Genomic DNA, 26,294 nt, shown 5'->3' on the forward strand with positions numbered 1-26,294 from the left:
AAGACAATTTGAAAGTCTGCAACATGATAACCTTTAAACTACACAATTATCAAGAAACAGAACAGCAATCACCCCCCTGGCAATCTTTAGATCTTCACTGTTATAAGGGGAAATGTGAGCCAAGGGGATATATAAGAAACAAAGCAATCTTGGGCTATGCAAAGGCCAAGGCCCTGTGCCTTTTCTATATATATAGTAATGCAAATAATAAGACAAGTTTTCAACTTTTTGCTTATGTTAAACTTTGTGCTTCTGCCATGTCATTGTCATATCTGGGGTAACTTCTATACAGACTCCTTTGTATGCCCTGGGCTACAGCAACAGGATATCCTTCATTTGTCTGCATAAAGTGCAGATGAGCATTTCTTGTTGTTGTTTTCCAAGCTGGTGATGGGTGGGGTCAACAGGGGCTGAAACAGCTGCACCAAGTAGAGGAAAGGTAACTATGGCAACCCAAGTTATCTGCATCCTCCATACGTTTCCTCACCTCCCACCATGCACCATATTCTTTCTCATCAAGAACTCAAATCTATAGACCCACCAACCAGCTGGCAGGATGGGGATGGTTTATGCCTCTCCTGGACCAAGTTCCTCACACCGCATCGAGAGGCCAACAACCGCAGACAGCAATCATCAAAAGGTGCAAAGAATATAGAATTAAGCAGCTTCCAAAAGGCAGTGCTTGCAGGTACTGTAGATGGGGTGCTGGATCTACTACCTTTCCAGCAATGTTGTAGGTCTGTTTCCATTGCTTCAGTTCTTGACTCTGAGCCGCAGCCCTCTCTCAGAAGCAACAACCTCTCCTACTGTGCCCCACGTCAAACCCGGCTACAGTTTTGGACGGACTTTTCTGGGACTTGATAAGTGCAATGCCTGCATTGGGACGTCGATTTGCAAGAAATTATTTAAAGAAGAAATAAGGTCAGAAAACTCAGCACAATCATTTTGAAAATGTTCTGCATAGTAATGTGAAAGATGCCTTAACATTTCCAAGTACTTTAGGAAGAAACTACTGGAAAAGCAATTTATCACTGGGTTTCCATTACCACATCAAGTTTTTATAATTAATGTCTACGGTATGGGTTTTTTAAAAAGAAATCATCACATTTCAGTCCTGAGTCATGCTTTTAAAAGTAAATATGAAGTCAGCTAAACTTCATAACTTTTTGTTTATAGAATGGCTCTGAACCAATTTGAAACAGCACTGGGGGAAAAACTGTACACCTATTTGCTTAAATGTCTGTGGAATTATTTTCTAATAAGTAGCTGACCAAAGGGAAGGTACATTTGAGGAGTAAAGCTCCTCATAGCCTGTATAAAGTCGCTCTAGGCACAGCATAAACACTAAGAGCCATACAGGTTTTTCTTAAGTTAGTACTAACTGCATCACAAAATGTGCACATGCTAGTTAAGTTCAATGTATATATAAGTCTGTGCACGCTTGCACGCGCACACACACTTTTACAAATTAGATACACTGGCCTAATTGCAGATAAGGCTAAAACATTATTATGCTTTTAGGAGTTTTCACTACAAACATAAAGACACTTGTGAAAATTGCACATGCTTCTAGATGAATTAAACTTGTATCTAAGTCACTTGCAGACTGATCCAGCCAATTTCAGGCTCAAAAGCAGAACTCTTGTTGTAGCCGAGAAGAAAGAAAAGGAGAAGCTTTACAGGGGAAAGGTTTATTGTTTCTAAAGTGATTTATAGAGCTCTGGACACACTCTTTTATAGATCTAGGAACCTAAGGGGGAAAGGACTGTAGTAAAAGTATATTTTTTGTACAGGAATGCAACTACAGTAATATTAGACACATTACATTTTGTATCTCTACATCATCGCATAAAATGTACCTCAGTAAAACCATAACATTTTTTTTCTGAGACTGATTCAGTACTACTATAGAATCATCAATTCTGTTGTTATTATTTTTATTACAATGGTGACTCAGGGCTTCACAGTGCTAGGTACTCCACAAGACCATAGAGGAAAGATGATCTCTGGCCTGTGGAGCTTGTGATCCTCACGGTACTGGCATTCTTATATCAAGCATGAAAGCCGGTCAGAATAAAAGCAGAGTAGCTAGTACACATTACTACTTATGAGGAGTTCTCTTCTGTTGTCAAGTATTTGTCTTGCAACAATGCACAGATGCCATGTGCTAGATGCTTTGCAAGTGAGATACAGCCCATGCTCTGAAAAAGCAGAGTGAATTTGCAGTCCATACACTAGAGGTAGATCCACCACCTCTGTTAATCAACATAGCACCACTGACTTTGAATACCTAAGCTCAGACTGGGGATTTTAAGACCTACTGCAATATAAATGAATTATATATAGTGACAATAAGTCTGATAATGTACTCAGGGTGCCATCACCTACAGGTATACAGATTTGGTTACTCTGTCATCACTGTATGGGGCTGCTCTACCTTCTCCATGTGCACTGGTAACAGCATTAGCACTCCATAGCCATTGGGGTAGTGGTACTAGTAACTCCCCCTCTACAACCCTGGGGAGCAAAGAACACTCATGTAAGGTGCCAGGATCAGTTTCTCTGCTCTCCTATTAAGACCAGCATGTCTTACAGCAGGTTAAGCAAGCATAGACTCTACATATTTTATGCTTGTCAGTAGTCACCTGAGCACAAGATGCTTCAGCAAGGAAGACAGCTTCTTCACTGGAAGATCAGAGAATCATAGAAATGAAGGGCTGGAAGGGACCTCAAAAGATCATCAAGTCCAACTCCCCTGCTCTGGGCCGGAATACAGCTGAGACCAAATGATCCCAGCTAGATGTCTGCCCAGTCTCCTCTTAAAGACTTCCAAGGCTGGGGACTGTACCACCTCCTTGGGAAAGTCTATTCCAGATACTGGTCCCCCTTACTGTAAATAAGTTCTTCCATCTGCCGATTTGCTTGTGTCCTTTGGGTGTTGCATAGTGATAGGAGGAAAAGACTATCTTCTAAGCAACAGAGCCCTGTGCAGAACAGGGACCTGGGCAGACTTTTGAACTGGCTGTTTCTGTATCTAAATTTGCCTTCAGTAATGTGTAAGAGCTTCCTAATGTCCAAGAGCTTCTCCTATGACCTTATAGGAATACTGTAAACAGTGGAGTACATATCCCTTAAAGGAGAAGATTGCTTCTGCCATCCAATCTAAGCTTTTGCCTTACTAAAAGTGCAATAATTATTAATTATCTGTGATGTTTACACCTTGCACAGTCAAATGATGTAAATTAATTAGTAATAAGGCACATTTATGTTGCCAGCAATTTAAGAAAAACAAACAACTCAAAACAGATCTCTAGCAGACTGATAAGCTTATTTGAACATTTTCTCTAAAGTGGTTAGTATCATCACTCCCCCCAGCTCCACTCAATTTCCTAATCACTGAAAAAAGTAGAATGGGGTTGACAAAAAACTTTCAATGACTTTGTGTCAAATTCAGTTAAATAAATCCAGCCACAAATACAAGCAACTGGAAGAAGCAGCTGAAAGTGGTGAAATGCTTCATGTTGACAATTTTTAAATGAACTGTTCTATTTTTTTTTTTTTTTTGCAAGGACATTCAGGTGCAAAGTTACCTAAATTTCATTTTAATAATTGAAAACCCCACTCCAAATTAAAATATTTTATTTTGGGTCAAACAATATATTCAATTTGACTCATAATGAAAGTGGGGGTGGGAGTTCCAATTTTTCATTTTGGGTTTATCACCATGAAAAATGCTTTGAAATAAAAACATTAATTATGAAGGCAGCTTAGAACCTTAATCAATTAGTGTTGGCCAAGCAATTGCAGACCCCCAACTGTAAGATTTGATACAAGTAATTTATTATTGTGGCACCATGCAAGGATGAATTTTGTACCTGGAGAGTATGTCATGCCATCAAAGTCTCTGCTATACACAATGCCAAACAGAAGCATTGTGAGGATGGTGGTGTTACTATGCCTTAAGTTCTGCTGAAGAAATCATGTCATTCTTTCTCAAACCAGCAGTCAGAATTACTTTTCATGAATCTGTATATGGCTCTGTGTAAGAAGCAACAATTTGCATTTATCCATCTGCATGTTTGGCCCAAGGCTCCAATGTATATGCACATTTGAATTATTCAAATCATAAAGCCTACCTATGCTCAAACATTTTTAAAAATTACTTCCAGTTGTGCAACATACAATGCCCAGCACAGCAGGCTGCTTACTGATTAGAGACTTAAGAAAGTAACATGCAAATCAAACCACAATAATAAATAAGCATTATTGTTCTTTATTTTAAAAATCCTACCCTAACTTTTCTACAGAAAAGAAGTCTCAGGTTGATGATAAATACCATGAAGGCAGGGTAGATATGCACCTTAATAAACTAACTAAATAGGATATATATGGAGAGTACAAGCTTTTGTGGACCCAAGTTCACTTCATCAGATGCTGTGAAGGAACATGCAGGAAGCTGAGTATAAAAGGAGAGAGGAATTAGAATACAAAAGACAAGAGGCGGGGAACAGAAGCAGGGACAGGGAGAGGGTGGCAGTCCTAGGAGAGAAAAACAAATGAGCAGTAAAGCCACAGGAACAAAGGGGGTCACAAAAACTAATCCAGGTACTGAAATAAGAATCCACAGTCCCTATTTAAACCATACTTAACACAGTCCCGTTTGTGGACAGATTCTGGTTCTGCTGTTTCCTGTTAAAACTGGATTTTAATTTTTTTATTTTTTTATTTTTATTTATTTATTTATTTATTTTGCCTGAGAACAGCAATCCTGAAGTCATTAATGGGGTGTCCAGGGAAGTTAAGGTGTTCTGCCATGGGTATTTGTGTCTTTCTGCAGCTGACATCAGAACAGTGTTCATTCATTCTTACACATAGAGATCACCCTGTTTGTCTGATGTAGACAGCAGAAGGGCATTGTAAGCAGGTGATGGTGTATATAGCATTGGTAGAATTGTAGGTGAATTAATCTTGAATGGTGTTATTAGGTCCAGTGATGCTGTGGTCTGGGGACAGATCAGGCATCTGGGTCCATTTCAAGGCCTGGAGCCTCAGGGAGAATGGATGTTCATTAGTACTCTGAGAAACAGTTTAAGGTTGGGAAGCTGTCTGTAAGCCAAGACAGGTCTGTCCCCAAAAGCTTTCTTGAAACAATCATCCTTTTCCACGAGGGGTTGGAGGTCATTAATGTTTTGTCTTAGGTGTTCAAGTTGGGGCACACAGGTGACAATCAGAAGGATTCTGTTGTCCTTGTCCCAGGATTGCTATTGTAGCAGGTCCGAGCAATATCTGAGTCTAGCTTTGTTAATCTGAATGGCTACAGTTTTGGGATGCATTGTAACTGCAAGAATCCTTTCTCCAAGTCCTTAAGGTATTCATCCTGGTCAGTGGGGTCAGAGCAGAGCCGGTTGTAACAGAGTTTGACTGTAGTCAATGGCTCTAGTAGTGTGCTTAGGATGAAAGCTGGTAGTATGAAAGTAGCTGTGGTGGTTGGTAGGTTTCCAAGACAATGTGGTGGCAATGTGCACAACTTCAAACCTTTGCTATAGGGAATGAATCTGCCAAGTTCTTGTGAGAGCTGGTGCCATAGCAAACTCTTTCTACTTTGGGTTATGGAGAGGAGCATTACATTATATAACTAAAATGAGGAAACTGCACCATTCCACAGTTGGGTAATTTGCGGTGTAATTTATTTGCTGCAAATGATTCACTTAGCTCTAGAAATCATCAACTGATAATGCAAAGCAGGGATAGATTAAACATATTAACACTTAAAGCTGAATTTCTGAACAGAAGAAATCTAAATAAACATCTAGGGTGATGGGTGTTAGGGAATTGAACTCCCCAATTTTGTGGAGTGAGGAAAAAGAACGGGAAATTGCTTCTCTTGTACAACTCTGCTGTAACTGTGGAGATATTGCACTGATCCATGCTTCTCCACACAGTATCTCTCAAAGTTCCTTTGCACTATTTGCCTTACTCAGGATCAAAAACTTTTCAGCTTCAATTTTCAAACTTACTTTATTTTGGTAATGCCTTTTCATCTAATTGTATCCACCCAAGCTCTTGCCAATCCTACTTTGGCTTTTGAATTATTAACTTTAATTTATGATGAGATCTAATTATAAATCTTTCCTCAGTGCATAGGAAAGGATTTCCTAATTCAGAAACTTTATTGGCATTGGATGTTTGACATGATGCTACAGAAAGTTAGAGTTCAAGTCATATTATTTGCGTGTGTTACAGATTTACTTACAAAATACTCATCTGTGCCCTTATATTATTATATATTAAATACATGTGTGGGCATGGCTGAGGGGGCTGATAAAACAAGAAAATTCTTCAGCATGTAATTGCACAGCCCGTATGTTCTCCTCCTATGCAATACTGTGTGGAGAGGCACAGATCAGCACAATATCTCCATAGCTACAATAGAGTTGTGTATCGGAAGCAATTGCCCCTTCTGTTTTCCTCTCCCCAGAGAACTGGGCAGTTCAAACACCCCCTCACCTTAGATACTACTACAATTTTAAGCTATGCAGAAGGCTACCCCTTAGCATTCCTATGCCACCTCCACCCCTTGCCATGAGGGCACAGCTGAGTAAGGAGCCATGCTGTTGCTAGCTGCCAGACCCCAGCTATGATCCTTAACTATGCAGATCGCAGTAATGGTCCACAAAAAGGTCAAGGTCATAAGTCATCCTAAGCCCACCAACTCACTTGAAAGGCTTGGTTAAGCATCTTAGGGTGACTGGAAGTGCAACTTTGAGCCTTACTACAGCATTGCCTCCAGTCAACTTGTCCTTGGTCATTTAGGCTGGGGATCGAAGGTGGCCTGACACGATAGTGGTCATCTCATTCCTTCATATAATGTTGACTATAGAAGCCATCATGTCTTAGGTTCACTAGCCTAATAGGCCATAATGGGCTCAGACAGACCTCTGATTTCAATAGCTGAGGATTGAGAAGAGAGCCTTATAGCCTGCCTCCTCCCCCTTGAACTACCCATATTAAAATTTGTTGGGCAAGGGCTTAGGAAAAAAATAAGGCGACCAAACACAAGGATTTATCTTGTGTACTAGAGCAGGTTGACTTTTCCTGCATAACAATTCTCTGCTGGAAAATGCTGATTCAGTGGACTCAAGGGTTCCATAGAAATGTTTTGATTTCATAGAAATTTTCCATGAAAAACATTTTCAAGGGCCTTAGTTTCAACATCATCATTTTGACTAATATATAATACAATATATGTCAAAATTAAGCATTTTAACCTTCTTGAAACAAGATGTTTCACTGAGATCAGCTTGATAACTCCATCATTCCAACCCAACATTTGTAGGAGTGTGCTTCACAGGATACTGCATTATTTTTTTAGGAGAAAGGAAATACCAAAATGTCAGAATTTCCTTCATGGTCAATATCTCTATTCATGTGGCTCCATCACAGTATTTTCTGAAGGGACTGGTTTGTTCCACCCTATGCAGCCTGGAGTATAATTGCTGGATCAGTTTTACATGCTATATTACAGTGTATTAGGAAGAAACCGGAGGGGCAGGGTGCAAAGACAATCAAATAGCAACTGATAGAGGCACTGATCAGTACTGTTTAATATGCTAGCCTTGTAGGTAGAAAAATGGCAGCTTGGACATCAGTGGGTATTCATTCTCTTTACAGAATCCCCATAACATGCAGTATGGCTAATGTAATCACACCACATCAAAAGAATACCTGGAATAGACCTGGAAAAGATTCATGCTTACTATCAGCAGTGACGGCTGATACTCCACTAGTTGACATTGTGATAAGACAACAGCAAGACATTTGGTAACACAGTGACATCTCTCTGGGAAGTTTATAAAGAAATATTGAATTGTTTCCTGGACAAGTGGTCACATTCACAAACAACATATCCTAAGCATTGCTATCCGTGTCATTGCTTTGCCTCTCATAGTCATGCCATTGACAGGATTTAACTTTTTGTTTTATGAAATGTTTTGTGAGACGTTAAATAGGAAAACTCCTTCACAGAATTACAGTTAATCTTTTCCCAGTTAAACAAGAACTACTTTTGGACCTCAGCTTTGTTATACTGGCTATATTTACCAGTAATGACTTCTATGATCTGTACGGCAGTCCCTGGGTATATTACATTAATTGTAAAAAGGTGATTTTAGAACAGAACCATTGCCATTATGACTGACCCAGATTTACAGACCTGGATGATCTTGCAGAAACACTTAAAGAATCTTATTTCTCCCTCTTTTTCTCCCTAGTACACCATTCATCTTTGTACAATGTATTCACATTGATTACTTAAATCTTTAGTCATTTATAACCATTTGTCCGTGCTGTCTACATAATATTAAATATCTTAGGAAACCACATGGACACAGCTGTTTTCTAAATTGTTTCTATATTGTTAGGAAACATATATATCTGAACATATATAACATTGTTCAAGGGCTGGCTGTGTATACACACTTCTGTGTTGGAGCTCCGGTGGCTTCTGCAGCAGACGATAGAGGCCCACTGGCATGCCTCCAGACTTTTTAAGGGGTTGCTACATGTTGTATACCGGACAGGACTTGTCTCCCTCTCCCCCCCACTGCTTATAAGTACAGGCTCATGAACCTAAAATGAAACTTAGTTGGTTACCAAGTCTTTCCTCTACTAAAGTGCATCATTTTGTATCTCATAGGGTCACTCAGAAGTACCAGGCTACTGGCACAGAGGTGTTGTTGTTAAATAGCCACATCATGGGTTGCTAAGCATACCTACAGGCATTTACAAGGTTTACAAGGAGGTCCAAGGAGCAGGGAAAGAAGCTTACCGAGAAATCAATTTTGAAACCTCCAAAACTTGCTGATCTCTTTTTCACTATTGCCCTCCATAATTTAAAACATTTTCAAAGTGATGAAATGCTCTCTCTCGCCTGTAGAGTTAAACACAAAAGCTGAAAGTGGTGCCCAGGTTATCCTATTTCAATGTGGCTGATTAACATGCTCTCCATTGGGACCTTGTTTTGGTTTGGCAGGTTTGATAGCTGGCTCTCTCCTCGCTTGAAACTGCCTCCCAGCTACCTTCTCAGTTATTCCGGGAACTACACTGATGATGCCAAAAGCTGGCGACTGGTTGACATCACCAGGTTAACCACCAAATACCAGCATGACCAGGCTGACAAGAGAATTTGTACTTCCGTTTCCAATACAAAAGCCTGCAGTATTGAGCGCGTCTTGAGGAAGACAGAGAGATTCCAGAAGTGGCTGAAAGCAAAGCGCCTCACCCCGGACCTCATCCAGGTTAGTAAGCAAGTTCCAAAAAACATACTGTTAATGTAGAGCAGAGCCGTTGGCAGCCACTTCCCTGTTACTTACCTCGCTTAGCAGAGACTGGGATATCATTATAGCTGCTATTTTTTTAAAAATAAACACACAACTGGTGTGGTTTGCTATACTTATCTACCTTCACATTAGCTTACTCTAAGCTAATGAAGCTCCCCAAGAACTATGACTGTGAAAAGAGACACAAGGATAGGACAAAAGTGCTCTCTCAGCTCTTCAGTGCCACATGAATTATTGCCAGGCAGGACAGAAAACGAAATCAGGTTAACATTAAAATCAGCCTATTTTAACTTTCAACAAGTGGAGAACTAGGTGTTTTTTTATAGAACCTGTTTAGCTCCATTCTACCTCCTAGGCTGATCACTACCTGTCTACAGCCCTTCAGGAAGTGTCTCACCAAAATTGGTTGTCAGGAGGTGTTGATTTAGAGTGGCTGGAGAGAACAAGACTGAGCCATAAGGGAGGAGAGGCAGACCTTACCCTCATTTTATTAGCCCCCTTTATTTTCCAAGTTATGACTTGGTCCTAAGAAATAGAATCAACTGGAATCAAAAGTCTTGGTCCAAATATAACTGAACCATGAAGGCTCAGAAAAGCTGGATGTTCCTAATGTTCTCTGGGTTTTGAGTTCAGGATTCACATTTAGCCATTGAAGAAAAAGATTCCAGTTCTGACTTATCCTAACTGTGTTCTAGCCAGAGCTATGTTATATATATTCCAGTATAGCCAGCTTCAAACATTCAAATATCATGAACCAGAACCCCAAGCACTGATTTTCTTGAACAGTGGGGGGTGTAGTTTTTTTTTAATTTGTTGCCTGGTGTTTGAGATTCTGCAGCCACATCCCTATTTGTAAAAATGAAAACTGAAATTCTTGCATGATCATGTGACTCTAGGACCTGGAGCCTTGCGATTATCACATGACTAATGATGCAATAATGAGAAGGTGTCAGCAATGAACCCAGAGGATGTGTTGGTCCTCCTCTTCCCTTGTTAAATAAGTCACTTAAAAAAATGCATGTAGTTTTCATCTCTGGAAGGGCAGCCTGACCCCTAAATTCCTAGACAGGGATTTTCTACCCTGAAGCAAAACCTTTGCGACAGTAGCACCATTTTTTTTAATTTTTTTTTTTACTTGGATCCCTTCTCTACTGCCACCACCAGGGACTTTTCCTGCCACCCGAAGGGCAAGGGAGCACCTGCCTCTTCAGCTGATGCCTGTGTGCACGTGGGTGCCTCAGTGGAAGCACTGCATTGAGGAACATCCAAGATTCCCTCTGAGGCAAAAGGCAGGAGTCCTCCTCGCAGAGCAACTCAGGTCATGTTCCTGAGGCTTGAAAGCCCAGCAAACTAGGGTTACTATTTCTTAATCCCCAGGTCATCTATAGCAACATGTGTCATGCAAGAGGAAGTTTGCTGGCCTTTTTATTGGAATCCTTAAGTGTCAAAGGCTGAGCAAAGGGAGACATGTGCCACGCTCACACTCTCAGCTGCAGAGGAGCTGCTGGACAGCTGCTGGTCCTGGAGAGAGGGAGGAAAGTGAGAGAGAGAGAAAAAGCATATGGTGTGAGCTGATAACCAGGCAGCAGAAAAGGCAGAGCTGGAGGGAGCTGATTTAAAACAAGCCTACCCAGAAGAAGCACCAAGTTCTAAGCAATGGCTGCAGCATGCCTGACTGACCAAGATATTGCCTCTCCTGCCAGGGGATAGGATGCTGGCTTTAGCTGAGTATGGTTTTCAGTCAAGAGACAAACCCTGCCCACACCCTGAACCAGAGGCAAAGTGTTGCGATGTCCATTGCCAAGGAGGGGATCAGAGAGGGTTGGTACTTGCATATTTAAAATGAAAAAAAAAATCTAACCTGTGAGGAAGACTTTGGATATTTTTTTCCTGAAAAGTGGCATTTTCCCTTTAAAGTGAGGATTTACTTTGAATAGGAACTTCTTAGAAATAGTATCTTCTCCCTTCACAGCACTGCACCCTGGGTGCATTCATTCACCTCTGCTGTCTTCGTGATAATAATGAGTTTTGCCTGCTTTTTATTCCTTTTAGCCTTGCAAAGCCAGCAGGGCTGACTCTGAGGGTACTGTCAAACAGTTGATGTAACACTAAGTGCAGTGAAAGGGCAAGCAGATGCACATTTCAGTGGTGTGGCACATGCTAAGTGCCCTTGTGGCATTGCAAAGGTGTCCCCTTTCAGGCAAGGGTTATCTCCCGAAGCTACTGACTTGAACAGGTCACTACATACCAATGCTTTGCAACTGTTGCAAGTGAATATGTGACAAGACCCAGAGTGGGCATCAGCTGTTGAGCACATTGCCAGGTGCACCTGGGCAAACCCTACCCTGGTGCCACTGAGAGCATATCTGGACCAGCAGAACCGTGATGGGTGGTGAGGAGGCGAGGAGGCAAAAGAGCCGGATCTGAGAGCTGAAGCTTTGCAAGGCTGGCAGACAGGAGCACACATCTGATGCAGAAGGCAAAACAGGAATGGGACCCAATGATGACAACAATGTCCCTTTGGAAATACTCCTTTGAAGCTTGAACACACACAAAAACACCTTGTGCCTTGTCTAATCATCTTATCAAACAGAAGAAGGAAAGGGACTTGGAGCTTCCAGCCCCTATACAAGAATATTCTTTACCTAAAATCCACATTATCTTCTGAGGTGCTAATATGCCTCTTTTTGAAACACTGCAGTGAACTTGTTTCCCATGCATGCTGAGGCAGTTCTCTCCCCACGAGATGGCACTGTGGAGTGCTTTACTGGTGCTGACATGGGAAAAAACAATAGTACAGCTGGGCAAGCTTGGGAAACCCACCTAGCAAGCAGGCTTTGCTCAAGGAGTATGTTTCAATACTGCATCGTCTTGAGAGACAAGGGTAAAATGACTTTAAATCAAGCACTGAAGTGCATAAAACTTCCATCTACTGAAACTGCTCATGTATGTCAAAGTAGGGAAATACTCTGTTCTTCCAGAGATCTGCTGAAGAGAGACTGAATTATAAAAGTGCTACTCTCCTCCCTCTGCCACTACATTACACCTCCTTCTCACCTCCCACACTCTCAGTTTTTCTGAAACCCAATCTCAGCTGGGCTGGGTTGTGTCACATACAAATATCACAGGCAGGGCGAAATCCTAACACACAGTGAGCTCCATTTGAGTACCCCTTTGCATTTCAGCCTCTCCAATTTCTCCCACAGGATCAGATTTCACCTCTGTGAAGCATGGTGTTGTGGGGGGGGTGAGGGGGGAGCAGGCAGAGGACATTGCTGAATTCATGTTGGCTGCTGTGCAATTGCAAGGCAAATTACTGGTCTCTGCACTGGGGGAGGGAAGAGCATTCAAACTCAGGGACAAATTCACTGGGTAAATTTCAACCACTTAACAAATCTTCATGGTCTTTCCATCACAGCAGGCACAGTGCACTGCAGTCAACAAAACAAACCCTCATACACTGCATCTTATACTTGCATATATATCCCATACATGTTATATATCATATCCCATACATGGATGGGATATAAATTAATATTAATGGAATCTAAACTGGACAAATTTAAGAGCACAGCTCTGTTTCCTTTCACTTCTAAATCATATCAAACCACCAGATTCCAGCCTCATATCTGGAGGTGATCAAAAAATGCCCAAAAGGACACAAGTTTTACATAATAGCCACTCTTCTTATGGTGATTGGAATCTAAAGCTGGAATCCAAATATCCCTATACTGGTGTTGTGGGTGAGGGGGAAGGGAGGAGGGGGATGAGATTAAATTCAGATCCAAGTTTTCTGACATAGACCACTGTAAAATGATTCACAGGAGATTTTTTTGAGTGTTCCTCTCACCTGTTCAGTTTCATGCAGCTGGAGATCTCTCCCACTTACCTTCTTAGTTTTAAACAGAGGGCTCCTTAGGTGTGCCATCTTGAGCTGTGATTTCAATGGTATAGTATCTGCACAAGATAAAAATGTTAGTACCTGTGCATGGCCTGACTGAAAGAAACCCCCACCCCTCCAACTCTGAATAAGCAACAGCAACCACTTGGCAGAAGTAATTGGCATTATTCTTGTAACATTCAGTTTCACTGATGCCCTCAGGGTAACTGTACATCCCATGGTCACTCAGTTACTGTCTGCACTGTCCTTCCTTGTAGCTTAAGGTATATCGAAGACCTGGTAAAGCTACTGGACTCAAGTAATTTTATGCTATAGAACAGAGAGTTATGACAAACCTTAACATACTTGAATCAAAATGACAGACCATGAAATAATGTTTTTCACTTTGCACTGCCTGGCCTCCCTGACCGAGCTATCAATTGAGCTGCCTGCCACTGTGATTATTTCATCTGCCACAAAGAAAAGTTTTATTGCAAGCTACAAATAGTTTGATACTAAAATCTAGCTTGCCCCAGAGACAACCTGGATTTAACTCCATGTTTGTGAATAAGCACTGGATTATCCTGCATTGTAGTAATAGCTGCCTACTGCTGTGCCTGCATTTTGAACACTGAAGTTCATTGCTTAAAACCATGTTGCTTATTTTTCCTGGTTGGGGTGAACTGCAACAACAGGATGGAGGGTAGCTTCAGCAATCTCCCGCAGGGTCTATTTCTAAATCTTAACAATGAAGAGCAGCCAAGAAGGGGCTGGAGAGAGAAAGACAAACTCAATGTCAAGGTGCTTTCAGAAATCTCCATTTTTGCAGTGTGTTCTTCTGTACAATTAAGTTCAAGCTTGAAGCCACTGATCAGTACCAGTCCACTCTGATCACATGAAAGGAGCTATAACCTATTTAGCCCCTGAGGCACAATCTGTATAGCCTCACCTGGCTAAATCAGTATAAACATGTGATTCATTAATCTAATGACTGGACCTTTCCAGGGAAGGACCAGAGAATTGTTTTGCCATTGCCCTTAGACAGTGCCCAGACTGAGAAGTGATTCTATGTCATTAGAGATATGCTTGAAGCAGACCTCTAAGTCTGAACACCAACTTCAAGTGGATGAGGAAAGTGATGGAATTTAAAAATGAGGAGAGACCGTAACTTTTGCAGTAGGCCTCTGTAATGGGATGAAAAATGCCCACTCCTCCCTCCAGACTCAAAAAACTAGGTGTGGTTAGAAATCTAGACCTTGTGTTTGCACCCTGAATTCATCTTTCATTGCAGTAGGGGAGCCAATCTTTTTGGCAGGTGTGCACAAATTAAGCTTGCACCTTCCTGATTGCCACCCCAATCTCCTCCCCCTGCCCAATCTGCTGCTCAGCTTTCTGTTCCTTGCCCTGTGCTCCCTGCCCAAACTCTTGCTCTGCTTTTTACTCTCTGCCCTATCTTGCTGCTGTGCTGCTTGTCTTTTCCCTGATCTGCCACATGCCACCCACAGAAGCTGCCTGTGCTACTTGTACCATGCGTGCTGTAGGTTGGCCACCCCCCATTTTAAAGGATTTATTCACAAAATATATCATACAGTACAGCTTCAGTATGAACAGCAGATGGCAGAATTTCTGAATTGAATGTATCCTTTCCTTATCTGTTGGTAGGATTTTGATTGTAGAGTCTAGTCAGGAAGACTGACTTTCGTAGAACTCCTCTGTGTCGGGGTAAACTCCGAGTGTGTTACATAAATACCCAGAGAGGCCAGTTGATATGTCACTGCAAGTCATGCCTTGAAAAGAGGATTGCAGTAGAGTATAGACACATTTTGCTGGCTAATCATGCAACTGACCGGGAACTAATTATGCTGACAGCTTAGTCATCATACCTTTGTCTGTATAGATAAAATACTTAAGATCTTACATTGATAAAGTATTATTTCCAGCCCTCTGAATTGCAACAGTTTGGGATTTTTGTACAGAAAACAGTTTTTCCCTCCCCAGACAATTTTTAGTGAAGCTGACAACTACAGGTTTGTTTTCAGTAGCAGAAAAGCCAGAATCCCTCTTCATTTCCCCTAAAAATGTAGGAGGCCTATACGCATGCTTGTTGGTATTCTAACGGGAATGCATTGGAGTAGACTCAATTAATCGAGTCTGCTCTGCATTCTAATTAGAACTGTCCAGTGTCACTGCAGCATCATGCATTAAGCCCCTGCATTTTTTTAAATGCCTGTGGGGGTGCTTTATCTAAACCTCATTGAATGAGGTTTAGATGAAGCATCCCACAGCCATTTTTAAATGTGCAGGGGCTTAATACACAAGGTGAGGCATTTTAAGTAGAGCGGCTGTCCAAGAACTGCTCTAATTAAAATGGCCCTCCTCCTTCCTCCTCCCCGTGTAAAGGCAGCATTAGGTCCCAGACCAGTGAAACACTTATCCAAATGCTAAACCTTAAATACCCAAGCAGTATTATTAAAGCCTTTAATACTGGAATATCTACAATGCATAGAGCTTTGCTGAACTGGGGCTTTATTAAGTAATTAAAATTCCAAGAACTTGGATTAATTGTTGATGTAAGAAACTTCCAGTAGGCAAGGTTCTTTGGGTAGATATGATATCTTTTATTAGACCAACTGGTGTGGTTTGGGTCCAAATGGATCCAGACCATGCCAGGACAAGAAATGCAAAATCTGCCAACACACCTCCACCACTCCCAAAGTAACCACACCACACAACAGAACCATCACCATTCCTGGATCTTACACCTGCACCACCAGAAATGTTCTCTCTCATCTAGTGCACCAAATGCCCTGATGGAAAATATGTAGGAGAAACCAAACAACAACTGTACACTGGCATGAACACACACCAAAAATCCATCAAAGAAAAAAATATCCAATTACCTGTGGGTGCCCACTTCTTACAAGACAATCATTCCCGCTCTGACCTCTCAGTTCCAATCCTCAAAGGGAATTTACAAAATACCTTTTGCAGATGAGCCTACGAACTTTACTTGATAAATCTACTGGATACAAAAGATCATAGACTCAATATAGACATTGGATGCATGACATATTACAACCTGCCTGACATCTGATTTACCCCTGGCCCTACCATTCACACTTCCCCCCGCCTTCCTTCCTTCTCTACTCTTTGTCTTCTTAATTCCCAGCTATTTACCTTTTCACAGACTGCCTCTTTTCTACCTTGGAGAACTCAACTACAGCAGAGTCTCCCTTGCTTACCTTTGGCATTATTTCCCCCTCATTTCCTGCCCTCCCCTCTCTTCTCTACCCTTTGCTTTCCTAATTTCTACCTATTTACATTCTCACTAATCCCCTGATACGCTTTTAGCTTCTTTCATTCCTTAGAGATCTCAGAACAACACCAGACACTCCCTGGGCATTTGTACACATACTTGAAGTACATGCATTTGTATAAATGGTGAAATGTGCGTCAGTATTGAAGGTGTTTTAGTTCAAAAGTGCACTGCCGCCATTTTCTCAGCACTGACATGCATTTCACCATTAATACAAATGCATTCACCACAGTGCCAGGCATGTCAGCTCATGTGCAGAGCAGAATCGATTAATTGAGTCTACTCTGACACTCCAGCATGTCAGAGCAGACAAATGTATGTGTATAAATGCCTCTTATGCCCGAAAAAGGACACTTGTGCCCAAAAGCTTGCAAAGAACATTTTTCCAACTACTCAGATTGTCTAATAAAAGATATCACATCTACCCAAAGAACCTTGCCTACCTATGTCCTTGGACCAACACAGCTACAACCAAAACCTCCAGAACCTTCCAGTGGTACTCATTCAATGTTTTTGATTCCGTACCATAACTATCATTTGGTTGCAAGTCAGTGAATATGAATGTGCAGTCTGAAGGTTATTTGATTGCAACTGAATGTGTTCTGCCTATGGAGTAATTGTTGAACTTATACCGAATACTTCAAATTCACTTATCAGCTCCATGCTGCACAATCTGAATCAAGTCACTATACAGGATGATTCTGATTTTTTTGTACTGGGGAAAAGGAAGAATAAGAGCTTGAGCTAAGTGTCAGTCATAGTTTTAATTAGGAAAAATCAAAAATAGTTCTTTCGGAAATGAGCGGTCGTGATCATTACAGTATATGAACAAGGTCAGGCAATAGGACAAGCTCTGGAGTTAGAACATTTGTTAATTATACTTTTTGATTGCATTACAGTATTGCCATTTCTGCTGCTACTCTATTTAGTTAAGGGTCTCAGCATTTGAATCACATACACTTGTAGGCAGCAGTGCTTTCTAACTTTGTCTGCAAATATTTGCATATGCTCTCAGCTATAAGTGAATTTCTCTACCATTTATCTCTCATTTAACACAGTTCTCCTCTGTTCATTTTTTTCTCACTTCTCTTCCAAAGGAAAAGTGACAAAAAAGTCAGCAATAACACATCAGAGAGAACTGTAAGACAAAACTTCCATTTCTTCCTTAATAATTTTATGTTAGACAAAAATATATTTATTTATTTTCTTGCTAAGGCTGTTCCAGAAGGCAGAAATGTATAAGGAATTGTAACTTGAACAAGGTGAAGCATTCTTGGTAAATTACTTATTTGCTGGAAAATAGTTTCTGTCATTTCTGAATGATTTGCAATTTCTGGTTTACTTAGTCTTTGCTGTTAAAAAACAAACACACAAAAATGGCTATATTTATTAAACTACTAAAGCAGGAGGGTTCCACTTCCATCCAATAGTTTACTGGTTAAGGGGATCCACCCAAAAGGTGAGAAACTGGTGCTGAATTCCCTTTTTTGACTGAGGGGATTTGAATCTGTATCTTTTTCCTGTCAATAAAGTGTGCTAACCACAAGGCCAGGCATCATTTTCTTGTGTGCTGGCTCAGTGACCATTCAGTGTTTCAGATAAAGTGAATAGCTCCAAAAGAAGGGTTTGAGGCAGAATCTCCACAAATAGGATGCCCTTCTGGGATGTTATCTTTTATTAGACCAACAAAATTTTTGCAAAAAAAAAAAAAAAAAAAAATCCTTTAATTGCCAGCTTTCGGGCACAAACACCCTTCATCAGGCATTGGAGAAAAGACGGTAATCTTTTACAATTTTAAGATTGTAATTCTAAAATTTTAAGAATAAATTAATTTTAATTTATTAAATAATTGTTATTAAATAATTAATTTAATTTTACAATTTTAAGATTGTAATCTTTTACAATTAAAAGACTACAGTTGTAATCTTGTTACAATCTTTTCTCCAATGCGTGATGAAGGTGATTGTGTCCGAAAGCTTGCAATTAAAGAATTTTTTTTGCAAAAATCCTGTTGGTCTAGTAAAAGATATCATCTCTACTATGAGTTCTGATTACCTTTTCCTCTAGACCAATACAGCTACAACCTGGATACCTTCTGAGATGTGGGAAACTTTTGATGCAGTTTTGCTCTGATTAGGTGGAGAGTGGATCTGAACTGTGGCCTCAGATGTCCCAGGTGAAATCCTAACTGTCAAACAACCAACCCAAACTAATTTGATTTAATCTAAGCTAATTAGTTTTATTCACTTGCCAAACCAAAAAAACCCTCCTATTATTTGTATGGCCTACTTGTACCTTTTATACACTACAAGAGAGTGAAATTTCTACATATTTTTTCCTCTATGATTTAGAAAAAGATTCAGCTGTTTAAAAATAAATCTATGGTAATATTCATTAGGGTAAATAAGCATTGCCATTTATACCAGTGGTGGATGTTTGTATATACTTTAACAATTCAAACATTCACATTTAAAAAGAAGAACACAGCAACTGATGAATTTATATAGTCCTAAGATTCGGTTGCTGATGTTATTTACAAGAATCAATAAGCAGGATATTAAGGTTTCTTGTTGATAATTTATATAAAGAGGTTTATCAGAAAGATCATTTATCCTATGCGCATACTTGCATACAACACGTATACACAAGTTTTTAAATTTTATCTAGCATCTCTAATAAATAGCCTTATAGAAGAACTGGGTCACAGGCTAAAGTGGACAGGAAATGCTTGGAAAATGTTAATTAAAAGAAGAGAGAGACTCAATGACTTAAAAGGCAGTGCTCCAAAAACAGTTGTGTGGAGGGATGCTGACCATAGAAGCAGACCAAGTTTAGTGTGGTGGCAGGGGTAGAAAGGAGCAGGCTTACTGACATGCCTGGTTCTTCATAAGCAGACAAAGTTCTTCGGGTGAATCTGATATCTTTTATTAGATCAACTTAAATAGTTGGAAAAAAATGTTCTTAGCAAGCTTTTGGATTTAAAAATCCTTTTAAGTTGGTCTAATAAAAGATATCATATTCGACCAAAGAACCTTGTCTGCTTATGTCCCTAGACCAACACGGCTACAACCTATACCCCTGGTTCTTCATAGAAAATCATAAATTGTTTAAAGCAAAGTCACCTCACTATGGAAGCAGATAAATGAGAAAGATAAAAGGAAAGAGCTGTGACCTGACATCACCAGGATCTTCTCCTTCATCTCAGAATGATTTGTCTTGATCTTTATCCAGCCTCCTCAGTCATCTGTGGACTCATCAATGACTTCCCTGTTTATTGGAAGCCTGCCACCCGCATATTGAGGGACTGCTCACAACACACCTTCTTGAAAACCTGCATGACAACAAGCTATAGGTAAAGATTGGAAGATGAGACTGTGGTCAAGGCAGGTTCAGGGTTTAAATGAAGAGCCTAACATAGAACATCCCTTCACTGATCCATATAACTAGTAATACAGAAGAGCCCTTTCTAAAAGTACCTGTTAGGGCGGAGTGGCTATCTGATATAAGGACCTGCTGTTAGACTTATCAAATATAGCGTAGGCCTGTATGGAGCACATTATAGTACTTCACTCTGCTCTTCCAGCTGTAAAGTGGCATCATCGCAAGCATCTTTCTCCTTTCCAGGGTCTGCCCAGTCCAATGCTGCGCTGTCCCTCACAGAGACTCCTGGACAGAATAGTGAGACGTTATGCTGAAGTACCAGATGCCGGCAGCATCTATATGGATCACCTCACAGACCGAGACAAGCTGCGCCTCCTCTACACACTGTCTGTGAACACACATCCCATCCTGTTACAGGTATAGAGCCTCTCCTGGGGGTGGGATATTCTCCTGAAACCCACATCAAGATAACCCAGGAATGATGAATGTGGCAATCTCCAGGTGTTAAGGAGCCGCAAAGGGTTTGTCACAGTTAGGCTTGGCATTATGGGGTGGCATGCTCTTTTATACCTGGTTGATCATTGAGGCTTAAAAATTATGCCAAGACTGAAGTTTCAGACCTGCAATCTGGAGATGCTGAGTACTCACTGCACCCTCTGAAGCCAGCAAAAGTCACGAGCTCAGAGAATCAGAGCTTGCGTAACTTAGCATCTGCAGAGCTTGTGCACAGGTCCAGTGTGCATTATGTTTTGATTGCATTGTGAATATGTTGCATTCAGTCACAAATTGCTTGTAATGATTTAATGAGACAGGCCATGCAAAAATGGGGCAGAGTTATGGTGGTGCACTCCTGCTACACTAGTGCTTGACTTCTCCACCCTTAGTGCTGCCTGAGCCTTCTTTTTAGCTATGCAACAAATAAGTTAGAACTGTGCCAAGGTTTAGTTTTGCATAGATATTTGGTTGAACTACAGGCAAAACCTAATCCAGTATTTCCTGGGAACTGCAAATCTCCCCTTATGTCAACTTTGGTATGATGGGATTGGTATTATCCTCTCCTCTTACTAAAAGCCATTTCACAGAGAGAATATTTAATACCCCTCCATAGCACTGTCCACTTCTACTCATCTTGGCAAATTCATACTAGCCTTTCCATTGTCTTTCTCCTCCAACCTGTTCTCTGGAATACTTTGCAGCCTCTTACAGACTCATTTCTCCCAGGATGTTCCTTATCCTCCAGCCCCACTCAGCAGTAATCTCCATAATAAGGGAAGATTACAGGATGGAGATCATTTCCAGGTCCAGATTTGCAAATACATGCAGTACCCAGCCATTTGTCATGTTCTCCGAGGGAATTTCTTTGAGTGCACATTGCATTTTTTGAAGATCTGATTACTTCTTGTAGGAGCCTACCTGGGGACTATTTGATGGATGTTGAGCTTTGTTGAAAAAATGGCCACCTCAAGCTTCTATTATTCCTTCTTCCTTGGTCTGGTAGCCTATGTGACATTGGTCAGGTCCTGTTACTGCACTAGATGGTATAAACAAAGAATCACTACAAGAATAAGCTTCTACCTTGGCAAAGCTTCTTGATCCACTTGATATTTTTAGAACTACAAAGTCTCACTTTACAAAAGAAAAAAAAATATTTTCTGGATTCTTTTAAATGCCTTAAATGTCTTTGTAGAAAAGATTAACCAAAGCCTTAAGCAAGTACTGCCAAGGCCTCACCTGGAGTACTGTGTCCAGTTTTGAATACCATATTTCAAGAAAGAAGTGAAAAGATTGGACAAAGTCCAGTGGACATCAACAAAAACTTATTAAGAAATAGGACTAATGAGAATAGGTTTGAAGAACTAGGGTTATTCAGTTTGGAGAAGAAAACACTGGCGGGGGGACGGGGGGGGGGGGGGGGGGGGCGTTGATAACAGCCGTCATAGATGTGATGCTTAAGCACTGGAACAGATTACCTGGGGAGGTGGTAGAACTCCAGCCTTGGTAGATTTTAAGAGCGGGTAAGACAAATATTTACCTTGGAGTTGTTTAGATAGGGAGTTGAACTAGATGACTTGTTGAGGGTGCTTCCAGCCCTGTTTTGCTATGGTTAACCACACAGAACTGGAATACTAGGACAGCCATTCCATTAAAAGCTGAAGTCTTTCTCCAGTACTTGTTTTTGAGTGCATTAGGGAGACAAAAATAAGTTAAAATAGAGTGGAAAGAGTAACAATCTAACTAAAATATTTCTTTTCTGAGAGTTCACGAGAGAATGAGATTCTTAAATTGATGTGATGTGAACACATATGGGATAACTGCATTAAATGAAGTCTAAGGCGCAAAGGTAGAATTTTGATGCTTTATCACACAGCCCTGTGTTGCTCTCTCTCTGCAACAGGAAAGTATTTTATAAATGGTTCAGAGGTTTGTTTGTTTTTTTAAATTACTGAAACGATTTCTTCCCTCCAGCCCCACTCTACCCAAGTCACCATGACTTCAACTGTATGGGACTCAGGAGGAGTCATCAAAACCTCCATAAATAACCTAAAATGAGCTTTCTCTAGGCCTAAAAATTTTATGACTTTAAAGTCTATTATTATCTTGGCCTTTTCAGTGAGTTTTGAGTCTCCCTTTCTTATGAATTTAAAATGTTAAACTCTAGAGATAGCAGACAATGGATTCATTATAAAAAAAAAACATAGCTCATCCAAAAATGAGTATTATCTACTATGCTGTGCCTCACTTCAAGGAAATTTTAGAAAAGTAACTCCCTAAGGGATAATGAACAAAAAAATATTTTTTGTGGCAGGTTAATTTTAAAAGACACAAGCATCTCTTGGAAACATTTCAGGGCTCTGGAATCCTGAAAGTTGGGTACACGGATAAAGTGGGCAAAGGGGAAGTGAAATGGCCAAAAGTGTATGATAATGATATCACGTGCTTCTACTATTAAATGGTCCTGTGATAAAGATTTCTCTCAGAGTTATGTGTGTACACATGCACGCTTAAGGAGAGCAGACATTGTAGTATCTGGTATGTCTAAAAGTTCCAGTCCAAACCCAAACATTCAAAAATCATAAGATGGGCCCCCAAATTCATGAGTTTGGCTCAAAAATCTTTGATACTTTGGTTCCTTTTATTTTTCTTCAGAGTTTTTAAGTCCTTAAAAGTACACTGGTATCACTTTTTCATGCTCCTGTATAAAACCATGAGGAATGGAAGTCGTTATTAAAAAGAAAAAATAAAAAGCAAGCAAGCAAAGATTCATACCTATTCCACAATTTCAGAACCTAGGGCTTTAAAAGAATATGCTGATGCTGATTAGATGTGTGGTATTCACAGACCCTTACAGCACTGGGTGTGGTTGAAGGAAGGAGGCTAGACCACTGTATTGCCAACCCTCATCCTTCAGAATTGGAGATGCAGGATCATATAGCCATGGGATTTAGAAAACTATAAGCAGAGGGTTGATTTTCATTTGTCTTGAGGGGTCATATTTTCTAGATTCCTCTGGAGCCATGAGAGCTAGAAGGCCCCCCCCCCCCTTTTTTTTTTTTTTTTTAAAGCAAGAACCTCAGCTTTCAAGTAATAACATAATTCTACCCAGGGTGGGTGTTTAAAAAACAAAATTGCAAGACTTGTCATCAAAGCATAGGAGTTAGCAACACAGCCCCTTAAAAAAATCCAACAATTCTGTCATGCAGTCAGAGCCTAACCAGCAGAGCCTGCTAATTGAGAGCTGGCAACAGGCAGCACCACTCCCTAGAATGCTTACAGTTCCCCTTCAACAACTTTCTCAAACTATATCCACCCACCTGCAACCTAGGCAGGGGAGGAGGGGAAAACCGATACAACATCCCTGGCTCGTACTGCACGTACACACAGAGACACTCTGCACCTGCATATAATCACATAGACACGCCATCACTGAAAATACCAAAGTATCTATCATATTCCTTTTTTCCCCACAGATTTTCCCAGACGTGGAGGGGTGGCCGTTTCCAAGGTATCTGGGATCCTGTGGCCGGCTGATTGTCAGTGCCAGCACCAGGCCCTTGACGGAGTTCTACAGCTCTTCTCCCGACGTGGCAGCAGACCTGGCCTTCCAGCTCCTCTCTGTTGTCAATTCTATGGGGAACAATGACTTGAACTACTTATTTTATTTTGTCCGTGTTGATGCTGGCACATTTGGCATTTTTAACAATGGACATCTGTTCATCCGGGATGCCAGCACACTGGGAATCATTGACAAGCAGGAAGGTACTCAGCATGTTGAATGAATAAGCATCTGTCACAGGCCACAGCAAGATAGGTGGAGGGAGGGAGGGGGAATCTTTCACCTGTTATGCTGGTATATTTTTGTTTTGGGTTTGGTTTGCCTTTTTTTTTTTTTTTTTTAACCGCAAGAAATGTTTCATAAATTAGGTCATAAAAACTTTGAGAGGTGACAGCAAAAACATAACCAGGTCCTACCATGCCTAACTCTGCTTCTGGAATAATACACAAGTTTTACTTGTGCAGTTAAGGGTGATGGTGCTGTGACTACACTGTATTTTAAAATGCATCCAAAGCAGCCTGCACAGAACCACACGGGTAGTTTCACATTTATTTGGCCATTTCCATGACTGGCCACAGTAGACAACACAGCAGTATTTTCATACTAATATTTAACAGTCCCTTGGTCATTTTTTTGGCTTGAAATGTAGTAGGTGTCACAAAAAAGTTAGCTAGCAGGTAGAAATGTAAGCAAATTGTTTTGATTTTAAGCCACTTTATCACTTTTACTTTTAAATATATATATATTAACAAAGAAAACACCATTTTTGCCATTTGTTCTTATTTTAAGCTCCATTTTTCATCACACAAAGTATTCAGTAAGATACCAGTGGAACAAGAACTGGTCCAAGAGTAGTAAACCAATTAAGTTAATAATTTTGTTTTTTAAATAAATACTCCATTTTTTAAAAGTCACTCTGCTTCTGTAGCCAGCTGAATAATTCCCAAATATTCATAACTTGATATTATTTGCGTAAAAAAATCTTACACTTGCCATTTTTTCCACTAGTGCAAAATCATTGATTATATCTTAATGATTTTTTATTAGGTGGAAAATTGAGGTTTCAACTATTTGTTGTGGTTTTTATAGTAACATCACACTTCAGCTCAGTATTTATATTCTGCCCAACTAAATTCCTTTGCTATTTCATTACTTGATCCTTCCTATCTGCAAAGTAGAATTCTGGGGTAATATGGAGTACTTCTTTATTTATCAAGAGCATATGCATATCAGAAGTGAGAGAAATAGTCCACCCTACTTTGGGATGAAATGTGCTGATTTAACCTAGGTTATGTTGGCATAAATAAGCAGCATACCATGATTTTAAGTGACATTTTCTAACCAAGTTACAAATGTTCATGATTATGAAAGATTTGCATGGGTGTTTCTAACAAATATTTTAATTTTCTTTATTAGGTAGCCAACTGACCGATGGCCAACAGGAATATAGAGACATATTTAGCTGTTTGGCTTCAGACTGCCAGTCTACATTTCTGTCCTGTAAAACAGTCAGAGAGAACCAGAATTTCATTATGGTATGTCAGGAAATTCTGCCTAAACTCCTGAAGGGAAAATTCCTTCAACCTGTTCAGGAGAAAATAGACAGCTTCCTAAGGCTTTGTGCAAACAGCTTCCTGGACAGCCAAGAAGTCAATGATGCAGCTACAAAGTTGGCGGAGTTCTTGAGACCTTTGCGATCTTGTGATTCCCGTTTTGCCTATCGCTACCCTGACTGCAAGTACAATGACAAATATTAGCTGCTGACAGGAAGCTCCTACTGGAAAGACCGGAGTAGTGTGTCACAACTTGGCTGTCTCAAAGAGTGAAAGAGTTTCATTAGGCAGCTGAAAGGATTCATAAAAGCCAAGGCTTCCTATGTGACAGAGAAAGATGAAAGATAACATGCCTGGGGTTTACAGCTGAACTCGAAGATGGCATGTTTATGACATTTGTATATTTGGTGTGATCCAAAGGCCTAAGTGTTAAAACATCATTGTATATGATGGGGGTTAAACGATTAATAAAATTTGTTCACACGTTTTGTTCCTAAAGGAATTTTCCATGGCAGTCATAAAAAAATTAAATACAAAGGCATCTGGGTTATTACTAGATGGAATAGGTTTATTGCAGATTACATCCCTCTGGTCAAGCTGAGTGATCCAAGGGGGGTAGACACTTGATACAAGGGGGATAGAAACTTTTAAGACTTTCCTTGCAGAGATTTTGTGCCATTAAAAATCATGTCTGATCAGTTTACTACCATTAACAATCATAACCAACCTTCGAATTTTTTTAAATTTCACAACTTTAATCTTATGTGGGTTG

General features: G+C 40.3%; 1 protein-coding gene across 1 annotated transcript; it reads left to right on the forward strand.

The window, feature by feature from the left end:
* Positions 1-528: 528 nt before the first annotated feature.
* DIPK2B (divergent protein kinase domain 2B) lies at positions 529-26,020 on the forward strand. Its single transcript, XM_006267115.4, has 5 exons — positions 529-921; positions 9,032-9,296; positions 20,159-20,332; positions 23,884-24,172; positions 25,386-26,020. The coding sequence occupies exons 1-5, from the start codon at positions 698-700 to the stop codon at positions 25,724-25,726; spliced, it is 1,293 nt and encodes a 430-aa protein (XP_006267177.2). The 5' UTR covers positions 529-697; the 3' UTR covers positions 25,727-26,020.
* Positions 26,021-26,294: the final 274 nt, after the last annotated feature.

Source organism: Alligator mississippiensis, chromosome 1 (assembly GCF_030867095.1).
Source record: "Alligator mississippiensis isolate rAllMis1 chromosome 1, rAllMis1, whole genome shotgun sequence".
NCBI classification, from domain to species: domain Eukaryota; kingdom Metazoa; phylum Chordata; order Crocodylia; family Alligatoridae; genus Alligator; species Alligator mississippiensis.